A 24,453-nucleotide genomic window follows, 5' to 3' on the forward strand; every position below is an offset into this window, starting at 1 on the left:
CCTATGTAACCATCTGGTTCCTGATTACACGCACCGTCTACCGATAATCTACCATCATGGGCATACCCCTAGATGGACTGCCGACCATATTTCGTCGACAGACGCTACCAGCGTCCGGTCAACTCTTAACCACTGGAGTTCGGGGTGTACTGACCGGAGCATCCGGTCACCCCGCAGAGGCACATAATGGTTCATTTTTTAGCCGGTGTTATAAATACAACCTCCGCTCATGTGTGGGGGGGTACTTTTGCTCATTCCAATAGTTGAGAAACACGTTTGTGAGTGCCAAGAAGAGCAAGGTCCTAGTGAGGTGATTGAGATTTGAGAATCCCAAAGAAAGACCTCATTAGTTAAGATCAAGAGTAGCAAAGTGTGCATCCACCTTCTCATTAGGCTTGTCATGGTCAAGTGAGAGTTCGTGCTTGTTACTCTTGGTGATCGCCATCACCTAGACGGCTTGGTGGTGATTGGGAGCTTGCTGATCACCCGGCGGAGCTTGTGGGTGACCCAACTCAAGTTGTGAGCGGTTGTGGGTGATTCACCACGACGGAGTGTCGAAGAATCAACCCGTAGAGAGCACTTGATCCTTGTGCGGATCAAGGGGGAGCTACACCCTTGTGTGGGTGCTCCAATGAGGACTAGTGGGGAGTGGCGACTCTTCGATACCTCGGCAAAACATTGCCATGTTCCTCCCTCTCTATTTACTTTGAGCATTTACTTTGTGCATTTATTTTGAGCAATTCAATTCATGTCTTTACATTCTTAGAATTGCCATGCTAGAATAGGATTGGAACTTAGGTTGCAAGTCTTTTGTGTGGTAGAACAATTAGAAACACTTTCTAGGCACAAGGGGTTAATTGGGCTAACCATAGGATTTAATTGTTGCAAATAATTTTAGAATTAGCCCAATTCACCCCCCCTCTTGGGCATCTTGATCCTTTCAATTGGTATTAGAGCCTCGTGCTCACGTATTTAGGCTTAACCGCCTAAAGCAAGATGTCTCACGGGGATGGACCTCCTCCTATCTTTGAGGGAGATGACTTTCCTTATTGGAAAATTCGCATGACGGCGTATCTAGAAGCTCTAGATGTTGGTATACTTAGAGCCATCTCACAAGGCTTCCCAAAACCTTAGGATGCTACTCACCTACAAGGTGATGAGGTGAATTACGAGAAGTGGAATGCAAAGGCTTGAAACACCATCTTTAGAGGCCTCTGCAAAGATGTGTTCAATCGGGTGAGGAACCACAAAGACGCCCATGCACTATGGTCGGACATTTGTGCGCTCCATGAGGGAACTAAGAGTGAGCGTGAGGAGCGCTATCATCTTGTCATGAAAAAGCTCAACTCTTTTGAAATGCTTCCTAAAGAATATGCTAATGAGATGTATTCACGTTTGAATGTTCTTGTAGAGGAAGTCAATGGGCTTGAACTCACTCAAATGCAACGATCCGATGTTGTAAGAAAAATCTTGAGTGTCCTCCCCATTGACAAATATGGGCATATTGTGACCGTGCTACATCAAGGTGATCTTTCCACCACAACACCAACACAAATCTTGGGAAAGATCAATGCTCATGAGATGTACATGCACATCATGCCACAAGATGGCTCATCCTCTACCAAGAAGAAAGATAAGAACTTAGCATTCAAAGCTAGTCAAGAGAAGGGCAAAGCAAGACTTGAGTATGAGAGCTCAAGTGAAGATGAAGTTGATGATGAAAGTCTTGCTCTCATGGTGAAGAAGACCACTAAGATGCTAAAGAAGCTTAACAAGAGTGGCATCAAGTTTGGTGGCAAGAAGAAGAAGTTCTTCACTAGCTCTAGAAGGAAGCCAATCTCCGAGATGGATTGCTTCAATTATGGAGAACTTGGTCATCTAGCACACCAATGCACTAAGCCCAAGAAAGACAAGTTCAAGAACAAACACAAGGGCAAGAAAGATGACCCAAGTAATGAAGAAGAAGAAGAGAAGAAGAAGAACAAGCCATACAAGAAGAGAGATGGCAAGAAGAGGGATTTCCACAAGAAGAAGAAGAGTGGAAAGGCATACATTGTCGGTGATTAGCTCTCGGACATTGACTCATCTAGTGCCTCATCCGATGATGATAGTGATAACGAGAAGGTGGTCGCAATTGTTATCAACTCTTCATCATCTTCATCGCCACCACCGCCATCATCCTCTACACACCTATGCCTTATGGCCAAGGGTGACCACAAGGTATCAAACAATGATGATAGTAGTGATGATGAGCATGCTAGTGATGATGACAGCGATAGTGATGATGATGAATATGAGTCACCTACTTATGATGATCTTGCTAGATTGCATAAACAGTACACTAAGATCATTATAAAGACTAGAGCTAAGAATGAAAAGCTAGAGGCTAAAAATGACGCACTTTTAGCAAAATGTGATATAGCCAAAAAGGCTAGTGTTGAGCTTAGAGAAGCTAATGATGCTATGTCATCCAAACTCAAGGAGCTCAAATCTTCTAAGAAGGAGCTTAAAGATAAACATGATAAACTTGAGAGGACACATAATGAGCTCATCACTAGCCACAACAAGCTAAGAGAAGAATACACCATTCTTAAGGTTAATCATGATACTCTTGTTATTGCTCAAGAATTCTTATCCAATGAGCCACATGATGCTACTAACGATGTTGTTAAGATTGATATAGCTACATCATGTGATGACTTGATTATTGAGAGCATTGGGCAAAGTTCTAGTAGCAAGGGCAAGCAAGTGGTTGAGGCCGATGATTATGATGAGTTTGTCAAGATTAAGAGTGACAATGAAAAGCTCAAGAAAGATCTTGAAGAACTCAAAACCACCAAGTCGATTGTGCTAGAAACTATTGTTCATGATGATGGTTTGATCCTTGAGAATGAGAAGCTCAAAGATGAGAACAAGAAGCTCAAGGAAGAGAAAAACAATGATGCTCTCAAGGAAGAAAACAAGAAGCTCAAGTTGGAGAAAGAGCATCTTAAGATTGGATTGAGCAAGGTCACAAGAGGCAAGCATCTTCAAAGTGAGCTACTAATGAACACCATCATGAAGATGGATAGAAGTGGCATTGGGTACATGACAAACAAAGAGAAGAAGGCTTAAGCTCAACATCAACAAAAGCCAAAGCCAAAGAAGTGTTTTGAGTGTAGACAAGAAGGCCACTTTGCTCATGAGTGCCAAACTCCGCCACCACAACCCTTGCCCAAGCATGCTAGACCCTTTGCTTTCAATGCTCACTACATGCTTAGAAAGGATTCTAGTGGAAAGATGAAAGTGATGTTCTTAGGTCCTCCCAATAAGAATAGGCCTAAGAAAATTTGGGTTGTAAAGTCACTTGTTGAAAGGTGAAGGGCCCTCAATAAGTTTGGGTTCCTAAAGCTTGATCTCTTATGTGTAGGTGAACTACAAGACCGGTGGAAGTCATTGGGTTATTGATAGTGATTGCACACAACATATGACTGGTGATCCTCGTATGTTCACCTCACTAGATGAAGAAGTAGATGGGCAAGAAAGAATCACATTTGGAGATAACTCAAAGGGCAAGGTCAAAGGATTGGGTAAAGTGGCAATATCAAATGATCATTCCATCTCCAATGTGCTATATGTTGCTTCATTGAGTTTCAACTTGCTATCCGTTGGACAATTGTGTGATCTTGGCTTCCAATGCTTGTTTACCGAGAAGGAGGTTGTTGTATCCAAGAAGGATGATGATCATGTGATATTCAAAGGATTTAGATACAACAACCTACATCTAGTGGACTTCACCTCTGAAGATGCAAACTTGAAGACATGCCTATTCACCAAAACAACACTTGGGTGGCTATGGCATAGAAGACTTGCTTATGTTGGAATGAACTCACTCAAGAAGCTTATGAAGAATGATTTGGTGAGAGGGTTGAAGGATGTGAAGTTTGAGAAGGACAAGCTTTGTAGTGCATGTCAAGCTGGCAAGCAAGTTGTAAATACCCATCCAACAAAAGCTTTCATGTCAACCGCAAGAGTGCTAGAACTCCTTCACATAGATTTATTTGGACCAACAACATACAAAAGTTTGGGAGGGAATCTTTATTATCTTGTGATTGTTGATGACTATTCAAGGTATACATGGGTATTCTTCCTTCATAACAAATCCAAAGTTGCATCTTGCTTCAAGAAGTTTGCCAAGAGAGCACAAAATGAATTTGAAGTGAAGCTCAAAAAGATAAGAAGTGAGAATGGGAAAGAATTTGACAACACAAACATAGAAGCTTATTGTGATCAAGTTGGAATCAAACATGAAGTCTCCGCAACATATACTCCTAAACAAAATGGTGTAGTTGAGAGGAAGAACCGGATATTGATTACTCTTGCGAGAACAATGCTTGATGAATACAACACCCCCGAAGCTCTATGGGCGGAAGCAATCAACACCGCATGCTATGCATCCAACCGCCTATTCCTTCAAAAGTTCCTTAGCAAGACACCTTATGAGTTGCTCAATGGGAAGAAGCCGGACGTCTCCTTCTTTAAGGTGTTTGGTTGCAAATGCTACATCTACAAGAAGCGGCAACACCTAGGGAAGTTTCAAAGACATTATGATATTGGTTTTTTGTTGGTTACTCATCAAAGTCCAAAGTATATAGAGTATTTAATCATGCCACCGGCTTGGTTAAAGAAACATATGATGTGGAATTTGATGAATCTAACGGCTCCCAAGGAGCACATGAGAATCTTGATGATGTAGGTGATAAACCATTGAGGGAGGCTATGAAGAACATTCTGGCTGGAGACATCAAGCCTAAAGATGATGAAGATGATGTACAAGTGATTGATCCACCTTCTTCATCAAGTGTGCCACAAGATGGTGAAAAAGATGGGAGAGTAGAAAATGAAGATACGCATGTCTCCCATGAACAAATGGTGGTACAAGCATAAGATGTTGATGCTCCACAACCTCCCCCTCAAGTGGTCAATAGAAGAAATACACCTCTACTTCAAGATCATCCACAAGATCTCATCATAGGGAGTCCATCAAAGGGTGTAATGACTCGATCTAAAAAACTTGCTTCATTTATTGCTCATCACTCTTTTATCTCTTGCTTTGAGCCTACTAAGGTAGAAGAAGCTCTTCAACATCCGGATTGGATAAATGCAATGCATGAGAGTTGCACAACTTCACCCGCAATGAAGTTTGGACTCTTGAAGAGTGGCCAAAAGGTGCAAGAGTCATTGAAACAAAGTGATTGTTCCGAAACAAACAAGATGATCAAGGTGTTGTGAGGAACAAGGCAAGACTAGTGACAAAGGGGTTCTCTCAAGTTGAAGGCTTGGATTTTGGAGAGACCTTTGCACCGGTTGCAAGATTAGAAGCCATTCGTATCCTCCTTGCATATGCATCACATCTTCAAATAAAACTTTATCAAATAGATGTGAAAAGTGCATTTTTAAATGGCTTTATTAATGAACTAGTCTATGTTGATCAACCTCCCGGGTTTGAAGACCCTATATATCCTAATCATGTTTATAGGTTGTCCAAGGCATTATATGGGCTTAAACAAGCCCCAAGAGCTTGGTATGAGCGCCTTCGGGACTTCCTCATTGAGAAGGGCTTCACCATTGGGAAGGTCGACACCACACTATTCACCAAGAAGCTTGATGGGCATATCTTCATTTGTCAAGTGTATGTTGATGATATCATCTTTGGATCATCAAATGAAGATTCTTACAAAGAGTTTGGTGAATTGATGTCGAAAGAGTTCGAGATGTCAATGATTGGAGAGCTTACGTTCTTTCTTGGTTTTTAAGTCAAGCAAATGAGAGAAGGGATTTTCATCTCTCAAGAAAAATATACTAATGATCTTCTCAAGAGATTCAAGATGGATGAATGTAAGCCAATCAAGACACCAATGCCAACTAATGGACATCTCGACCTAGATGAGGGAGGTAACCCAGTTGATCAAACTCTCTACCGCTCTATGATTGGTAACTTATTATATTTGACCGCATCTAGGCCCGACATCATGTTTAGTGTGTGTATGTGTGCTAGATTTTAAGCTAATCCTAAGGAAACTCATTTAATTGCCGTAAAAAGAATCCTTAGGTATCTTAAGCACATACCAAGCATTGGCCTTTGGTATCCCAAAGGAGCTATATTTGAATTAGTTGGCTATTCCGATTCGGACTTTGCCGGTTGCAAAGTTGATAGAAAAAGCATATCCAGAGGGTGCCATTTGCTTGGTAGATCACTTGTGTCTTGGTCCTCCAAGAAAAAAAATAGTGTGGCTTTGTCCACCGCCGAAGCGGAATACATTACCGTGGGTGCTTGTTGTGCACAAATACTTTACATGAAACAAACTTTGCTAGACTATGGTATAGTTCTAGATAAAGTACCTCTTTTGTGCGACAATGAAAGTGCGGTAAAACTTGCAAATAATCTGGTTCAACACTCTCGCACCAAGCACATTGATATTCGCCATCACTTTCTTAGAGATCATGTTGCTAAAAATCATATATCACTAGAAAGTGTAAGGACCGAGGATCAATTGGCGGATATCTTCACTAAACCTCTAGATGAGGCAACATTTTGTAGATTGCGGAATGAACTCAATGTGCTTGATTTTAGTAACTTCACTAAAAATTGAGCTTGTGTTGTCCCTTGCATTGCATTGTAATATACAACATGTTTAATGCTTTATAATGCATATAGGGCTTGTCTAACATGGTTAAGATAACCGCCGAAAAGCATGTGAAGAAGCTTAACCTTGGATCAAACTTGACAAGCAACTAGATTTACTTTCAAGTATTGCATTGCATATGCATGATTGTTGTTTGTCGTTTGTCTTCAAATTGCCCTCTTATTGTCTAATTTCTTAAAAAGAATTATAGCCTAAGGCAAAATATTTTTGAAAAATATGAGGGTTTGAGAGAGGTCACTCACATCAATCCCAATTGGTGTTTATTTGCATCTTATTCAAGTTGGGACTTGATTGGGAACAGGTAGTACGAAGGACTTTGAAGATTTGCTGAAGAAAGAGTGACCAGGCGCTGCACCGTACTCTGATGTCTAGCGTCCGGTCAGTTCACAGGAGGTGAACTACTACCGAGCAGGAGTGACCGGACGCTGAAATAGTGTTTTCCCAGCGTCTGGTTAGAAGGAGCTTCAGCGTCCGGTCGATCATGAAGACGTCAAGGCTAGGTGACCGGACTCTAGCTGCATCCGGTCGGTGTCCACCGGACGCGTCCGGTCGCCATTCCAAAGGAATTGGACCTCTCTGGAATCGATCGGATGCTGGGTGGCAGCGTCCGGTCGCTGCCACCGGAGCGTCCAGTTAGTAGAAATCATGCGGCATCAGGACTCTTTTCTCCTTTCCTTTTCATCCCGTGGGGACCCCTTTTTAACGTGAGCCACCGTTCTTCCCTTCCCGTATCCACGCCGTAGCAAGCCCTAAGCCACCGCCTTCACCGCCGCCCAAGCGCCACGCCGCCGCACCACCGTGCAGCCGCACGAGGGACTTGCCGCACATCTCTGCGCCCGCCCCTTGCACCATCGCTCGCTGCGCCTCCCCGAGCCGCCATGACTCAGTGCCACCGCCGCTCGCCCATGCACCTCCCTATGTCTGCACGCCGCCGCCAGCCCCTCACAAGTGCCGCCGTGCAAGCCCGCGCCGCAGCTGTGCCCACGCCAAGCCAAGCTCTAGTGCCATTGAGCCCACATCTCGCTGAGCTCCAGTCAAGCGTTGCTGTGCCCTAGCTCCATCGCCACCAGTGCCCTAGCTACTGCACCCCTCGTAGATTCATCGCATTGCATCGCTAATCCTCCATAGCAAACCCTAGCCACTGATTCCTTGCGTTTAGCTAACCCTAATATTCGTTGTCGACCCGGTGGTTCCCCGATTCTTTCCTCATCTCGTCATTTCGCCGAATCGTCAGGTAGCAAGCCTCTGTTTCAATTTCGTACCTAATTGCTTGCTCTATTAGGGTTTCATATCTCTAGATGCATAATCTAAGTTATTTGTATACCCTATCTACTCCATCGTGCAGCGAGCCGGTTCCGTTGAGGTGTTAGTGGCAGTTGTCTGTTAACTCGGGTCCAAGCTCGTGAGTATGGAGCGAGGCCAAGCCTCGAAAGTGTTAGTTGATCTTTGTCAGGGGCAGTTGATTCTTCTTTGATCCATTAGATGGCTCATACAAAGAATGTTAGAGGTGGTACCGGTGACGAGGATCCGAGGCCCCCGCCTCGCCAGCCTATAGATCCGAAAGGCAAGGCGACCAAGAAGTTGGTAGTCAGGAAGCGCAAGTATCCAGATACAGACACAGCAAGAGCCGCCGCAGTTGCTGAGGCCGCAGAGTGTGCTGAGAGAGGAGGTGCTCATAGTATAGTTCGGATTGCTGATCCGCTTTCACCAAAGGCGATGGCTTCACTTCAGCGAGTTGAGCGCCTTCATGGTGGTCTAGCTAGGACTCTCATGATTGGCGGACGGCGTGTTGCCATTGATGAGGTTTAGCCTTAGGGGGAGCCATAGCAAGAGCCTCAGCCAACTTAGCAGACTCAGGAGCCATAGCCAACACAGCAGTCTCAGGAGGGTGAGCAGGTCCAGCAGGCCGAGGAGACAGAGCCGGCACCACAGCCACAGTTACGCCACTCTGGTCGTACTCGTGTCCCAGTTTCATAGAGGCCAGCCACTCAGCACAGGGGTTCTCATCCACCGCCTCGACCACAGGGTCTGCCTCCAGTGACCCATCTTGACCTAAGGGCTACCACGGCCAAGCAGGTGCAGCAGCTGAGGTTCATGGACTTTGAGGTGGGGTTTCCGCCTAGGAGGGATGAGAGAGCATCAGAGGGATTCTATACACCCCTGCAGGAGGACTTCTATAATGCCTATCTGAACAGCAGAGCAGTTTTTAGATCACAGAGGGTGTGCAACATAGAGTCTATTATTGCAGCAGCTGGTGAGCACATTCGCCCCTACCTTGCATATCTACCAGGGCTGACAGATTTTATTGGACGGACCGGATTATATGTTCCATCTTGGGTTCATCAGTTCTATGCATCTCTCTAGATTGACCCACATCACAGGTTTATACACTTTGCATTCGGAGGCAGAGACTATCGGTTGACGAGCACCAGGGTCAGGGAGATTCTTAGGCTTCAGGAGCAGCCAGTCAAACTCCATGAAGTGTGCTATGGCTAGACCACACCCCCAGACACCCTCATGGTGGCATGGTACCCCCTACGAACTTGGTTTGTCACTGCTTCACTGAGCCCTTTGGCGAGGGGTCGAGGAGGAACCCCAGTGATCTCACGCCCACTGCTCGCGTGATTGAGGCTATTATGAGGACTCTTCTTCTGAGGATGGGATACAGAGAGGGATTGACTCGGATGCAGCTCTGGCTTCTCAACTCTCTGATGCAGCAGACAGTCTTTGATATCTGGGATCTTCTTCTGTCAGAGATGGAGGACACTATAGCTGAGGGCTTCAGAGGTCATAGGCAGCTACCCTATGCTCACTAGGTCACTTTCCTTATCCACAGAGCTGTTTCTGTTAAGTCGCCTGAGATGATTGCTAAGTACAGTGGTGCCAGTTCCCTGCTTATAACATGTCTCAGATGATCCGCCACAGTACACCATAGGCACCAATCAGCCGCGCCGTCGTCCAGAGGTGCTAGAGACTGTAGCCCAGGAGGATGATATTATCAGGGGTATTGCAGCCACAGAAGAGGAGTAGCTTGCTCAGCAAGAGGGGTTGGTCACGAGTGAGCCTAATGATAGTTCTGATGATGACTACCAGCCCATTCCTCATATGCCTCTACGTCGACATGATGCTGAGGCCGGTAGCTTTAGTTCAGCGCCACCTGCCTCGCAGACAGACCTCGCTCTTCTGGCTATACTTGAGCGGATGAGGCAGGACTAGGCATGATAGGCTTAGGAGACAGCTGCTACATTTGCTCAGTTCCAGACTCGACAGGACGAGTTCCAGCGCCAACAGCTTGTCATTCAGCAGCAGACACAGGCACTACAGCAACAACAGCAGGCTATGCATCAGCAGTAGATCCTCATGCAGCAGCAGCTTCTCAGATTCAGCAGCATGTAGTGACAGTGATTGGGGCCCACCGCCATAGACTTCGCCCCAGCTTGGTCAGCCTGCCACCACTTCGATAACTCTAGCGTTACAGCCTAGTGAGCTTCAGAGTCAGGGATAGCCACCAGCATAGTATGCTTCATCGATAGAGCAGGTGTTCTAGTGGTTCGCTTCGCCAGTGGTAGCCCCGTAGTTCACACCACTCTAGACGGGCTTCACACCGGCACAGACGTCGTCTCTGCTTGAGCCAGATACTTAAGTCTCCAGGAGTCTTAGAGCCTCCTTCAGTGAGTTGACACAGTAGCCCACTCCTCCATACCTTCATGTTCCAGGTCCTTCTATGGCTGCACCTATCATAGCGACGATAGAGATGCTCCCCTCCTTAGTGGCATCATCAGAGCCGGCTGCTTCAGTTATACCAGCTCAGCCTATAGCAGCACCATTCCTGATCCGACCTAGACTGCTTCAGCATCACTACCAGCTACAGAGGCTTAGACAGCTCAGAGCTCAGGATCAGACGATGATGGCACCCGGTTCCACCTCGCTCCTCGTACCTCAGCGCCTGGCTCGTCCGCTGCAGCCCCACCGATTGACCCTTAGGTTTTGGTGTTTGACGCCAAAGGGGGAGAGGGTTCGAGTATGTTAGGCTTAAGGGGAGCTACTTATCTAGGGGGAGCTTAGTTATTATATTAGCTTATCTATTACATTTGGAGTTTTTATGTGTGAGATACACTATTATGCATTTGTGTGTGTGATACATTATGCATTCATATTTACTACTATATCTATGTGATAGTGATATCTATGTGATCGTGATATATGACATGTGTGCTCTCTACTTTGAATTCTTTATATGTCATTTCACTTGTGTTTTGCTCATTTACCTTTGCTTCTGTATTTTACTCCGATGCAAATGAGCTTTATTACTTGTACTCATGCTTATTTCATATCTTTTGAGTACATCATGATGGCTTGGGTCATATAAGCTTGTCTAACACTTTTGTTCTTATTGCCAAAAGCTTATATGAACCAAGCATGTTAAAAACCTCATCTCTTTCATAAACTCGAGGTAGTATTGTCATCAATCACCAAAAAGGGGGAGATTGAAACCATCTAGGCCCCTAGTTGGGTTTCGGTGATTAATGATAATACGTGATTACTGTGACTAATGTGTGTTTTGCAGAAACAATTGAGTTAGGTCACGGTAATGGAGATTGACTGGGCAATTATGGTTGTCATGCCCCTACGATGGAAATCGTTTCGGTTTTCAAAGGATGGACGACAAGGTTAAGGATGGACTAGTTCTAAGTGTCGTTTGAAGTTGGAGAGACACTTAGAGTAGTTTAGGACTTTGTTTTTCCTTTGACCGTACTATTAAGGGGGATATGAATGGGTAGCTTGACCTAGGTGAGTCTAGTGAGTTAGGTGTGGTGCACACTTATTAAAACTAGCACTAGGTAGCTCCACAACAGCCCTTTGATCCAATGGAGCAAACTTCATTCATAAATGATCGAGAGTTGGAAGTGAATGGAGGGTCAAATACTGACCGGACGCTGACTCAGAGTCCGGTCAGTTCATTTGACCAAGGTGAAATCGTCTGGAAATGACCGGACGCTGCGAGGTCATGGCACCGGACGCTGAGGGCCAGCGTCCGGTCGACTTCAGTAAGGTTCCAGAGAGGGAGAATCCTGATCGAACGCGTCCGATCAATGCTGACCGGACGCTGATCAGATTCCGGTTACTGACCAGACGCTGCTCAGCAAGTGACCGGACTCTGGAGGTCCAGCATCCGGTTGACATCAGTAAGGTTCCAGTGAGGGGAAAACGTGACCGAACGCGTCCGGTCAGTGCTGATCGGACGCTGCCAGCGTCCGATCAACTCTTAACCACTAAAGTTTGGGGTATACTGACCGGAGCGTCCGGTCAACATGACCGGAGCGTCTGGTCACCCTGCAGAGGCATATAACGGTTCATTTTTCAGTCGATGTTATAAATACAACCTCCGCTCGCGTGTGGGGATACTTTTGCTCATTCTAACAGCTAAGAAATACGTTTGTGAGTGCCAAGAAGTGCAAGGTCCTAGTGAGGTGATTGAGATTTGAGAATCCAAAAAAAAGACCTCATTAGTGAAGATCAAGAGTAGCAAAGTGTGTATCCACCTTCTCATTAGGCTTGTCGTGGTCAATTGAGAGTTCGTGCTTGTTACTCTTGGTGATCGCTATCACCTAGACGGCTTGGTGGTGATTGGGAGCTTGCTGATCACCCGGCGGAGCTTGTGGGTGACCCAACTCAAGTTGTGAGCGGTTGTGGGTGATTCACCGCGACGGAGTATCAAAGAATCAACCCATAGAGAGCACTTGATCCTTGCGCGGATCAAGGGGAGTTACACCCTTGCGCGGGTGCTCCAACGAGGACTAGTGGGGAGTGGCGACTCTCCGATACCTCAGCAAAACATCGTCACGTTCTTTCCTCTCTATTTACTTTGAGCATTTACTCTGAGCAATTCAATTCATGTCTTTACATTCTTAGAATTGCCATGCTAGAGTAGAATTAGAACTTAGGTTGCAAGTCTTTTGTGCGGTAGAACAATTAGAAACACTTTCTAGGCATAAGGGGTTAATTGAGCTAACCGTAGGATTTAATTGTTGCAAAGAATTTTAGAATTAGACTAATTCACCCCCCTCTTGGACATCTTGATCCTTTCAACAAAATTATATTAACTCCTTACTAAGTGGTTTAATATAACGTTATGGTAAATATCCTCATATGTTATAGCAACCCAACTATCGTAAATACGTATTGATATTATCGTAAATTAGTATATAAAATTATCGTAAATAGAAGTGGCTATACAATAACTTATTTTGTAGCTGCCCAGTCAATATATTTGTATCTGGCCACCGACCCGTCCTACTCCGACGACAATGGCGAGGCGGAGGTCGACCCTCACGTGCTCCCCGATGACGACGACCCCGCCGCCGCAGTGGCCCCCGACGAGGACGAGGAGGGGGAGGACCTCTTCAACGACAACTACCTCGAGTAAGCCAACTCGAATCTGACCCGGGGCTGGAGATTTCCGGGATCTGCTGTTTGTTTTGGGGGCGGCTGGGTAATTGGGACCAGGGGATCTGGTAGATGCCGTGGGTTGATTGGCAGATGCGATGGTTTTTTGGCCTGTGGTTTGGTCAGATATCTACGGTTCTAGGATTTGTTGTCGTTATTTACCTCATAATGTAGGCAAATTGTCATTTAGAGAAGAAGAAATGGTCAATTTTTGTTGAAAAGATAACGAATTACATTATCCTAAACGTCATATGTTTGTAAGGAGGGAGTACATAAATTGGGAAAAAATTTGTAGTTGAGTAGATAATTGTAGTACTAGAGTAACTAACTGATAGGCTTAACTAATATTTGTTGGATTGATGGAAATGAACTTAAATCTTCTATGTTTTGTCGAAAACAACCGTTGGTCTGACGGAAATACACTTAATCCGTCTCGAAATTTGCTAAATTGAGGTGCTTTGCGTGACTCTCTATGCCCATAGGGGCAGAAGCCCACGCTCACCAGCTTTGATGAGAGATTTGTTAAGTGGCTCTGCTGACTTGATGCAAATTTGTGTTAAGTTACGGCCCTGTTTGTTTCAGCTTTTCTGAGTCTCGCTTATAAGCTGAGCAGGCTTATCTGATAAGCCACGATATAGAAAATTTGTTGTCTGAATAAGCTGGGCGTTTGACTGTCCTGATTATTTCTGGTAGATTATCTGTCCTGTATACCCCTGTACAGTAATAGTCCAAAATAACATCAATTTGGGTACACCGGTACGCCTTCATTTACTCTCTCTCTCTTGACTAGTCCAAGGAAGCAAGGAAATAGACATGGAGGCACAGAGGGAACACGGACGGGAGGTGTAGGTGCTCATGTTCGTCAGCTCGGCCGCCATGGACAGCTCGGCGCGCTTCGCGAGACAGCGATTTCGGCCACCATTTCCAAATCCAAGAGCATGGGGAGGGAGAGGAGAGGTAGGGGATTCACGTAGGCTAGCTACCTCGGCCGATTGCAGTGCGGGGAAGGAGATCGACAGGCGCTCGGAAGAAGATGAGTGAGGAGTGGGTGGCTGCGGAGCTGAGCGGCTCGGCCGCCGTGAGGTCATCCATGGCGGGGATTGACCTCGTCGGAGCTCGCGTGGACCTCACCGGAGCTCGCGTGCTCCTTGCGCTCAGCTCCCTGGCCGCATGTACTCGGCCGTGGTGGCCGCGCACCACCACCACCGCACGCCAACACAGCACGCATCACCACCACCGCATGTGGGCCGAGTGGTGGCCGACGGGAGCTCGTCCGGATGTGGCCGCCGGAGTTCTGGAAGGAGCTCACGTGGTGGCCGACGGGGGCTCGGTCGGATGTGGCCGCCGGGGATTTGGCGGAGCTCGCGTGGTGGCCTCCGCTCGCCGGGGATCTGGCGGAGCTCGCGTCATCGTCCTCCGCAGCGTCTCCATCGTCGTGAGCGTGGATGAGCGGCAGCGTTAGCGTGGAGGAGCCGGGAGGGAGGAGGAGCGGCAGCGACCGGGAGGTGACGAGATGCGAGATGGGGAGGCCGCGGCCGGGCTAGAGAGAGGCGGCGGCGGGGATGAAGGGAGACGACGGCGGTGGAGAAGAGCGAGCGTCGAGATCGAGAGAGAGAGAGAGAGAGAGAGAGAGAGAGAGAGAGAGAGAGAGAGCTCGGGAGGATTGGCATCGGGAGAGAAACGCGGTCGCGATTTTGGAAAAGCGAGGTCGAGCTCGCGATTTCAGTAGCGTTGCGGGCGACCGGAGATCGCGGAAGCGCGTTCGCGATCAGGCCCAGATCGCAGGGCGTTTGTGCGGGATTATTTGCTTATTGGGCTCAGAAGCTGAGCAAACGCTGCCCCAAACAGGGCGTACACATTGTTATCAAACTAAAGTTACTGTATGTATCCTAAATTGAGAATTTGGACTTGCACAGTTTGCTGCGAGGGTCACTTTTGTTCTTTTTAAATGGCTTATAACGAAGGCATGCATTTTTTACATGATCGCAATGAATAATCCAATCTCCCTAGCCAACACAAACCATTCTATATATCTGCTGACTGTCAGTTTTGAAATTTTTTGTTTCCATATTCAGTCTTTTTCCTTTTTCCTGATTGCAGTGATTACCGAAGGATGGATGAGCATGATCAGTATGAGTCAGTTGGTTTAGACGATTCACTCGAGAATGAGAGGAATCTTGATGAAATCATGGCTGATCGAAGGGCCGCGGAAGCGGAGCTTGATGCAAGGGATGTGAGGACTGGTGCAGCAGCTGACAGGAAGTTGCCACCGATGCTCCATGATCAGGGTAATGACTTCAAGACGAATTTTGGTTTCTGTAGGATATTAGAGCAAATATGGTATTTGTATTTTAAATATATGCTCTTGATTAAATCACCAAATGAGTATTTAGTATATGAACTTATGTTGCATCTTTGGGCTCTCGTTCATTTGCATCTGCTTCTTTTGTGATTGGTTTGAAGTTTGACTGGCCACATCCTCATTTGGTGATTTCAGTGTGGTTAATGCTTTCTGTAAAAAAAACTCATTTTGGAAGATTTGCATATTATACTGAATATTGAGTTGGACTATCTCCATTTCTCCATTTATCAACTGTCGTAACAGAAAATGAATTTTAATTTTTCTTCCTCATGTAGGAAGGAGAGCTGTGTCATTTATATCTGAACTGCAAATGAATTTGTTGCTTAGGAAGTTATTAGTGTTTGTTTGAGTTCATATCCATATAGTAAGCATACAATAGATATTAGCAATCAATCTTCGCTCCGCAGCAGTACTGATTATGCCTGGATATTTATTTTTGAGAACTGATGGTTATAGATTCTTGTAAAAAAGGGTAGCATGATTGCCTTAGGTGTAAACTTTTGTAACATATATTAGAAGTCCAAGATTTAGATGTGTTAGTGACTGAATTCAAAGCTCTTTTCTTCCATGGTGCAGATACAGATGAGGATATGAATTTCAGGCGTCCTAAAAGGCACAGGGCTAGATTTAGACCACCAAGTGGACCAAGAACACCAAGAAGTGATGATGATGGTGATGGTGCCACTCCAAGTTCACCTCGAAGATCTCAGCGTGGAATGTACTCCGGTGGTGATGTGCCTATGACTGATCATACTGATGATGACCCATATGAGGTATTGTCATATCGATTTAAACTAGGTTATGCTTTTATTTCAGGACTTGAATTGGTTCTGTAACTACCAATTAAATAGTAAGCCTCATTTTCTGCAGCTCTAAATGACTGTCTATCCTTGAATTGACTATTTTTTTCGGCAGGATGAATTTGATGAAGAAGATGAGATGAACATGTACCGTGTCTAAGGTACATTGAGAGAGTGGTCACAAGAGATGAAGTCCGTCGCTTTATTGCAAAGAAATTCAAAGAGTTCCTTCTTACATATGTTAACCCAAAGAACGAGCAAGGAGAGATTGAGTATGTTCGGCTTATTAACGAGATGGTTTTAGGTATCATCTACTTCACATTCTCTGGTTGACATGAAAAAAATGCAACAAGTTTTAGCTGCTACTACAAAGTCTTTGCTTCTCTGACCCTTATCTATTTCTTCTGCAGCTAACAAGTGTAGCCTGGAAATACACTACAAACAGTTTATTTATATACATCCAAACATTGCCATCTGGTTGGAAGAGATAAGGAGAGGTGAAAGAAAAAATAAAAAAAATGACAAATGGGTCCCATCTATCGGTGGCTCATCCCACTTTTGATGTGACAAAACAGAAAACGGATCGGTCCTTCCCTCCTCGACCAAACAAAAAGTGATGTCATCCCATCCACGAAGAGAGACAGAACCATCCAATTCCACCTTGATTCTGAACCAAACGCTACCTAAATATATATTTGGCCATGCATGGCAAAAACAGGACATGACCCAACACGCCTAGTATGCCGCATGCGGGCGACAGCGTGTAGAGGTGCTGCGACTGTGAGCAAGAGCAGCGGTAGCTAGGCTGCAAGAAGAGGCTATTTTTGTTGAAGCTGTCAAAATCTACCTATACCAGGCAACAGTTATATACGTTAGATTTTGGAGGTTTAGGCTTGGCATTGTTCTCTAATCTCTAGTACCAAAGGCTCCGAGCCTCCAACCAAACAGACCTGAAATTAGATGTGAGTCATATATGTTGGATTTTGGAGGTTTATGCTTGATATATCGTTCTCTAATCTATTGAGGGTATTCCATCAGTACAATGATTCAGAATTGAACATCGACATACTGAAAAAAAACACTATAATCTAAACCTACAGATAAGAATACATTAGCGTTGCAACGACTGAAAAGATATAAATAGCAGAACGAAGAACTATAATAAGAGCAAACGGATGTTGGCTCTATTTATCACTAGCACTAAATATTGGTACGCAGTACGTCGGCTAAGGTCCACCCTGAGGCATGAAGCAGCAGGCACTGAAGAAGCGACGGCCCCGGAACCATGGCTTCCGAAGCGCGGCCGCTGCCGAAAGTCTGCGGTCCGGATTGCTGTGCAGCAGCCCTTTCAAGACTTCGAAGCCAGCCGGAGACAGCACCTCCGGCGCGAACTTCTTCTTCAGGTAGCCGCGCTCCCCGCGGCCCATCTTCCGAAGCCTGGCCGCCTTCTCGCGCGGCGCCACACGCTCCAGCCCCTTCCACGTGACGATGCCCTTGGTGCCGACCACGTGCAGCATCTCGTTAAAGACCTCGCCGTCCTGCGTGCCGCCAAAGAAAGACACACCGTCGCCGACGACAAGCTCGGCCATGATGCAGCCGAGCGACCACGTGTCGACCCGGCCATCGTAGTCCTTGGATCCCAGGAAGAGCTCCGGCGCGCGGTACGGGCTGGAGGCTGCCAACAGCCCGGAGTCGTCCTTCTCCGCCTGCGCCGCCGGCTCCGACACGCCGAAGCCGCATATCTTGTACACCATCCTGCCGCGGATCGCGCCGTCGTCTCTGGCACTGTCCATGTCGACGATCACGTTCTCCGGGACGATGTCCCTGTGCAGGATGCCCGCCCTGTGCGCGTGCCTCACGCCGGCGAGGAGCTGCTCCATGACGTCGCGCACCTCGTCCTCGTCGAACGGCTCGCCATTACGGCGCCGGACGTCCATGTACTGGCGCAGATTCATGGGCCCGGCGTACTCCGTGACGACAAAGCAGTCGCCGTCAGCGCGGCCGCAGTCGGCGTACGTGGCCAGGAGCTGGACGACGGAAGGGTGGCCGCGGCACGCCGCGAGGGACATGACCTCCCGCGCGAAGTAGCCGAGCGAGGTCTTCACGAAGCAGCGTCGGTCCTCCCTGAGAGCCGTTTCACGGCGACGAAGCGCTCGAGCACGCGGTCCCAGGCCTTGTACACGTCGCCGAACATGCCTTCGCCCAGCTTCTCGCGGCGTTCGTACCGCTCCGCCACGGCAGCCACCCAGGGGACAGGGGCCAACGCCAACACCGCCGCCGCATTGTTCTTCTGCTCCGGCGGCTCCTCCAGCTCCTCCTCAATCTGCAGCGCCGCTACGCCGCCGTTGACGAGATCCGAGGCGGCAGCCATGGATCGTGACGCGGCTTGGAAGGCCCTACTAGTTGGTGAAGGCGCGTCGCTGCTGGTTGTGGCGAAGAGGGAAGGCTGTTAGGGTCGCTGGGATTATATATGGCACGGACGGACGCGGACAGTGCATCGATCGGATCGGAATCTGCAGCTGCTACGTATAGACCAAAAGAATCTATCCGGTGCATACAGGATTGGGCTTTGCAACCCCTCCGACTCCGATCATGTATACGTGTTCGGAACCTCCGGGCGACTCCGATCCTGTATGTAAACGAAAAGAATCCTGTGCATATGTTTCCCAGTTTCCGTCGTCAACCCTGCCTCGTGTTCGTCAAGGAGATCTGGAACGAGTGCAATGCAGAGCCGCCCCCTCTGTTCCAACGAACGGGTGACAATTATATCGTAATAATACAAGGCGTATTTCATAGAAAAAAGTTACCTATTGCTTATTCAACATTTGCAAAGACCACAAGATACTCCTTTGCACTCGACTCGCAAAGCACCGTTCAAGCAGCCGAAAAAAGGAAATATGAGAGATTTAATGATTTGGAGGATTCTACTACCTTTCATTCAATCGTAATAAGGAAATACGAGAGATTTAATGATTTTGAGGATTCTACTACCTTTGATTCAATCGTAATAACATTTTTTGTTTAGAATGACATAGTACAACGTAGACATCAACAATACGCATACTCACCTCTATGAGCACACGTATATAAATCATACCTCTATGAGCACCTTCGAAGGATGAGTCGACAAATCTTGAAATTCACGAAGTCACCACAGGCGTTTCATTATCGCCATCTACAGATGAGCCGATAAATCTTGAAATTTATGAAGTCACCATAGGTGTCTCGCTGTCGTCGTCTACGGATGAGCCGACAAATCTTCAAATTCATGAAATCACCACAAGCGTCTCGCTGTCGTCGTCTACTACAGAAAGCATAGCACCGTTAAATCATAGAATAAATACAGAAAAATACGAGAACCCGTGCCAAGTCGAGGATTTGAACCCAGGTGACAGGTTCTACCACAAGGAAACCGAACCAACTGATCCATGATCAATTTGCATCTCGTAATAACTAATGTGTTTATATGATGAGAACAAAAAACGACACATTTTGTTTCTCATTACATTGTACTCCCTCTGTCTCTAAATATTTATCGCCACGATTTACGTGACAATAACTTTGACTCGATTTATAGAAAATACGTGTAACATTTCTATCTCTAAATAAATTTATTAAAAAACTAGACTCAAATATCTATCCAGTGATACTAATTATATATCATAAATATTAATAATTTTTAATATATATTTAGTTAAAAATATTTCTCGGGAAGAAAAAACAACACACGTTTAGGGACGGAGGGAGTAGTAAATTTTATGAAGCACATGAAAAAGAGCATATACTCTAGAATACAAACTTGTTAGAATTTTTTTGGTTAGTATTTGGATGTCTAAGTGAAGGTATGTAACAATTTCCAAAATTTTGAAAATTCACATAATCAAAAAGGCGAATTTTTCAATGGTCTACTCATGTGCAAAATACAAAAAAGTCTAATTTTCGATCATGAACACATAGAAATCATTTGCAAACGCTTGACTTATTTTGGCAAATGTTGACTTATTGAGCTACTGAACGGGACTGAAGTCCGGAGGAACTTTATGGGGGCAAACTGGGACCATGCACAAAAACATATTTTGGTCCCTTCAACTTTTAAATCTATTTGTTTTTGCACTATGGACATTTTAGATAATGGTTTTGGTCTTACGTAGCGCCACTCGCCACATCTATTGTTCTACGTGGCATCATGTTACCTATGAGGTGATATTTTAGGCATAAATTAGACTACAAATATTTTTTTGAGAAAGTTAGTCAAGTATGTCTTTGGAAAGTTAGACAAATCAAAAAAGTCATAAAATCTGGTTTAATATTACAAAACTCATAAAAATAGTTTTACCTCGACAAAAATATGAAACCAGTTTTAGTTTTTCCCTAAATTACGCTCTTATATATATAGAGAGAACTACTAACCTGTAGCTGGCTACAAAATAACTTATTCTGTAGTCACTTTGAGTTATGATAATTACTATGTTAATTTACAAGATTGTATTAACTTCTTACTAAGTGGTTTAATACGACGTTATGGTAAATGTCCCATGTGTTATAGCAACCCAACTATCGTAAATACGTATTGACATATATAAATTATCGTAAATGGAGGTGACTACAGAATAACTTATTTTATAGCTGGCTACTGAATATATATATATATATATATATATATATATATATATATATATATATATATATATATATATATATATATATATACACGTACTGTTCTGTAGCTGGCCGCAGAATAAGTTATTTTATGGCCACTTTGAGTTACGATAATTACTATACTAATTTACGAGATTATGGTAACTCCCTCATAAGTGATTTACTATAGCATTATGATAATTATCATCTTGAATTATAGTAACCCATGTATCGTAAATGTGTATTGTCATTATCGTAAATTGGTACAAACATTATCGTAAATCAAGATGGTCATAGAATAAGTTATTCTGTGACCAACTATAGAATAGTCTTACCATATATATATATATATATATATACATATATATATATACATATATATATATACATACATATATATATATATATACATATATATATATATATATATATATATATATATATATATATATATATATATATATATATATACTGGCGCAGCATTCTCATAAAGTTTTTGAAACGGCTGCTTTAGCTGACTGTAAGTTTGCATCTATTTTTCTTCTCTCTTCATGTATAAATCTAATGTGGCGGCCTTTTGTAACCTACTTACATTACCTTATAATACTTGCACGGGACTAAAAACTAATTTTGTAGATTAAAGGGAAAAAATTAGACAGTTAGTTCCTCTGCAATGGACTGTACGGTGTATTTGTAACTAGCAAATGGGCCTGATGAGTATTAGGTCCAGCTGTAGATGACGAAGGTACAGGTGAATCGACGATCTGTTGCTAAAAAAAAGGTGAATCGAGGTTCTCATTTTAAAAATCAGGCGTCTGCTAAACTTTTTTTTTATTACATAGTATAAGATAGACACCCACAATGCATGCACACTAACCCTTACGAAGGTACACACGCAAATCCACCTATGAGCATCTTCGAAGACTGGGCCGACAAATCCTCGATATAGACGAAGTCACTATATACGCCTAACCGTTATGAAAGTACGCACGCAGATCCTCCTATGAGCATCTTCGAAGACTGGGCCGACAAATACTCGACGAAGTCACCACAAGCACCTCGCTGTCGACGGGAACATCGCCTACCACTTAAAAGCACAACAACGTAAGATCCTAGAATATTCGCTCCAACGAAGGGTCAGATCTAGGACCTTATGTGCTGCTGAGACTCTTGTAACCACTAGGCTACATGCCATTTCGCGACGTCTGCATTGAGAGTTGGACACAGCTGCCCCGTGGCCTTACCCGACGCCCGCTCCACACCAGCCACCTATGCGCAAATGCCTCGGGCCAAACCAAGACGCTTGCATCATCATCAACAACCGGCGTCAGGCCCGGCATGACGATGATGTCCATTGGGGCGGCGGTGAGAGCAGGCAGCGCGGGCTCCGACCAGACCATCGAGGGGACCGGCGAGATGCACCCCAGGCGTGGTCGCCGACCGGACGATCGGAGTCCTAGCCCGAACGGCCCAGGACCATGGGCCTTTGGCCTATGCATCCAGAGAGCGTCGTTCCCACAGAGCTTCCGACCGCCTACCAACATCACCAAGTATACCGGGTAGACGAACCCCGGTATATGGCTCGAAGACTTCCGGCTCACCTACCGAGTAGGAGGAGTGGATGATGACCACTTCATCATTCGGTACCTCCCCATCCGCGTGGGGGAACATGTTCGAGCATGGCTCAAATTCCTCCCGCACGACAGCATCCGCAACTGGGCGGACCTCAAGAGGATATTCGTTGGGAATTTCTAGGGGACGTATGTCCGCTCGGAGAACTCCTAGGACCACAAGAGCTGCCAATAGGAGTCAAACGAGTCCCTATGGGATGACATCCATAGGTTCTCGAAGCGGTGCAACTCGCTTCCTGATGCTGTCGACGCGGACAACCTGTGAGTCTTTGATTCATAAGCTTGGTTGTCTGAAGCCCCGTACCACCAGCGACCTGCTCGACGTCGCCATGAACCACGCCTCTAGCGAGGAGGCAGTCGGAGCCGTCTTCAATGGAGTCCAGGACAAGGGCAAGGCCAAGCGCGAGGATCAAGATGAGGGCCCCTCCACACAGAGGGGCAAAAAGAACAAGGATCGACGCCGACTAGCCAACTCCGCGTTGGTCGCCGTGGTCAATCGCGCGGGCAAGCAACCCAGTTGGGCCAGCCTGATCACTTCGACATGCTCATGGATAGCCCATGCACCAACCATGCCTACCTAGTCAAGCACCTCTACAAGGACTGTGAGCTTCTCAAGCGCTTCCTACGATAGGCCAGTGGGCTGAAAGAAGGAAAGGGCAAGGAGGCAACAACCAAGAAAGGAGGCGTGGTGGGCAAGGATGGGGATGGCTTTCCTGACCTCGAGGAATGCATCATGATCTTTGGGGGATCCGATGCCATCTACTCCAAGCGCTAGCACAAAGTGCGCTACAGAGAGGCATGCGTCGCCGAGCTGGCGGTCCCCGCCTTCCTTCACTTGTCGGAATCTCCGATCACCTTTGATCAGAGGGACCACCCTTCTCACGTCGCTAGATCGGGTCGCTACCCGCTCATCATTGACCCCATCGTCCGCAAGAAGTGCCTCACCAAGGTGCTAATGGACGGAGGCAGCGGCCTCAACATCCTCTATGTCGACACCCTCGACGCCATGCGCATCCCCCGGTCGAAGCTCCACCAAGTGAGCTCTCCCTTCCACAGCGTGATCCTGGGGGAGCAGGCATACCTGCTCGGGCAGATCGACCTACCCGTCACGTTCGACGACCGAGCCAACGTCTGCTCGGAGGTACTTACCTTTGAGGTGGTGGACTTCCTAGGGTCTTACCACGCCATCTTGGGGCGGCCATGCTACGACAAGTTCATGGCGGTCCCCAACTACACCTACCTGAAGTTGAAGATGCCAGGACTGAACGATGTCATCACTGTGGGTAGCACCATTTTGCATGCCTACACGTGCGACCGCGAGCACTACGTGCTCGCCACTGCCGTCATCAACTCGTCCGAGCTCCCACAGTTCGTGGAGTTGTCGACCCCAGTAGTTCTGGACTGCAACAAGCCAACCTCCTTGACTGCCTTCCGCCCACTCAAGGAAACTAAGGCAGTGGGGATCGACCCCACTGACCCTACCAAGATGGTGCGGATCAGGACCCAGCTCTCGGCCAAATAGAAACACGAGCTCACCGACTTTCTATGCGCCAATCGCGATGTCTTCACATGGAAACCTTCCGACATGCTAGGCATATCGTGGGAGGTCACCGAGCACGCACTATGCCTCATCCTGAGCTCGAAGCTGGCCAAGCAATGCCCACGTCGCTTTGACAATGAGAGGCGTCGGGCCATAGGTGAGGAGGTCGCCAAACTCCTAGCAGCCAGATTCATCAAAGAGGTATACCACTCCGACTGGCTCGCCAATCCTATTCTTGTGAAAAAGAAGATCGGGAAATAGATAGATAGTCAACTCCACCTCAGGATGTGAAATCCTCTCCTTTCTAGATGCCTATTCAGGCTATCACCAGATCATGATGAAAGAGTCC

At 46.2% G+C, this 24,453-nt stretch overlaps 2 protein-coding genes across 2 annotated transcripts; one reads left to right on the forward strand and one right to left on the reverse strand.

The window, feature by feature from the left end:
* Window positions 1-8,168: 8,168 nt before the first annotated feature.
* Window positions 8,169-16,839, forward strand: LOC136488940 (DNA replication licensing factor MCM2-like). The gene is made up of 6 exons (XM_066485709.1): window positions 8,169-8,355; window positions 12,941-13,109; window positions 15,234-15,421; window positions 16,072-16,268; window positions 16,411-16,599; window positions 16,706-16,839. The coding sequence occupies exons 1-5, from the start codon at window positions 8,169-8,171 to the stop codon at window positions 16,453-16,455; spliced, it is 786 nt and encodes a 261-aa protein (XP_066341806.1). The 3' UTR covers window positions 16,456-16,599; window positions 16,706-16,839.
* A 682-nt stretch (window positions 16,840-17,521) lies between these two features.
* LOC136488941 (putative cyclin-dependent kinase F-2) lies at window positions 17,522-18,364 on the reverse strand. Its single transcript, XM_066485710.1, has one exon. The coding sequence runs from the start codon at window positions 18,362-18,364 to the stop codon at window positions 17,522-17,524; it is 843 nt and encodes a 280-aa protein (XP_066341807.1).
* Between the last annotated feature and the right edge of the window lie 6,089 nt (window positions 18,365-24,453).

The sequence above is a fragment of the Miscanthus floridulus genome, chromosome 10, assembly GCF_019320115.1.
Source record: "Miscanthus floridulus cultivar M001 chromosome 10, ASM1932011v1, whole genome shotgun sequence".
Lineage (NCBI taxonomy): Eukaryota > Viridiplantae > Streptophyta > Magnoliopsida > Poales > Poaceae > Miscanthus > Miscanthus floridulus.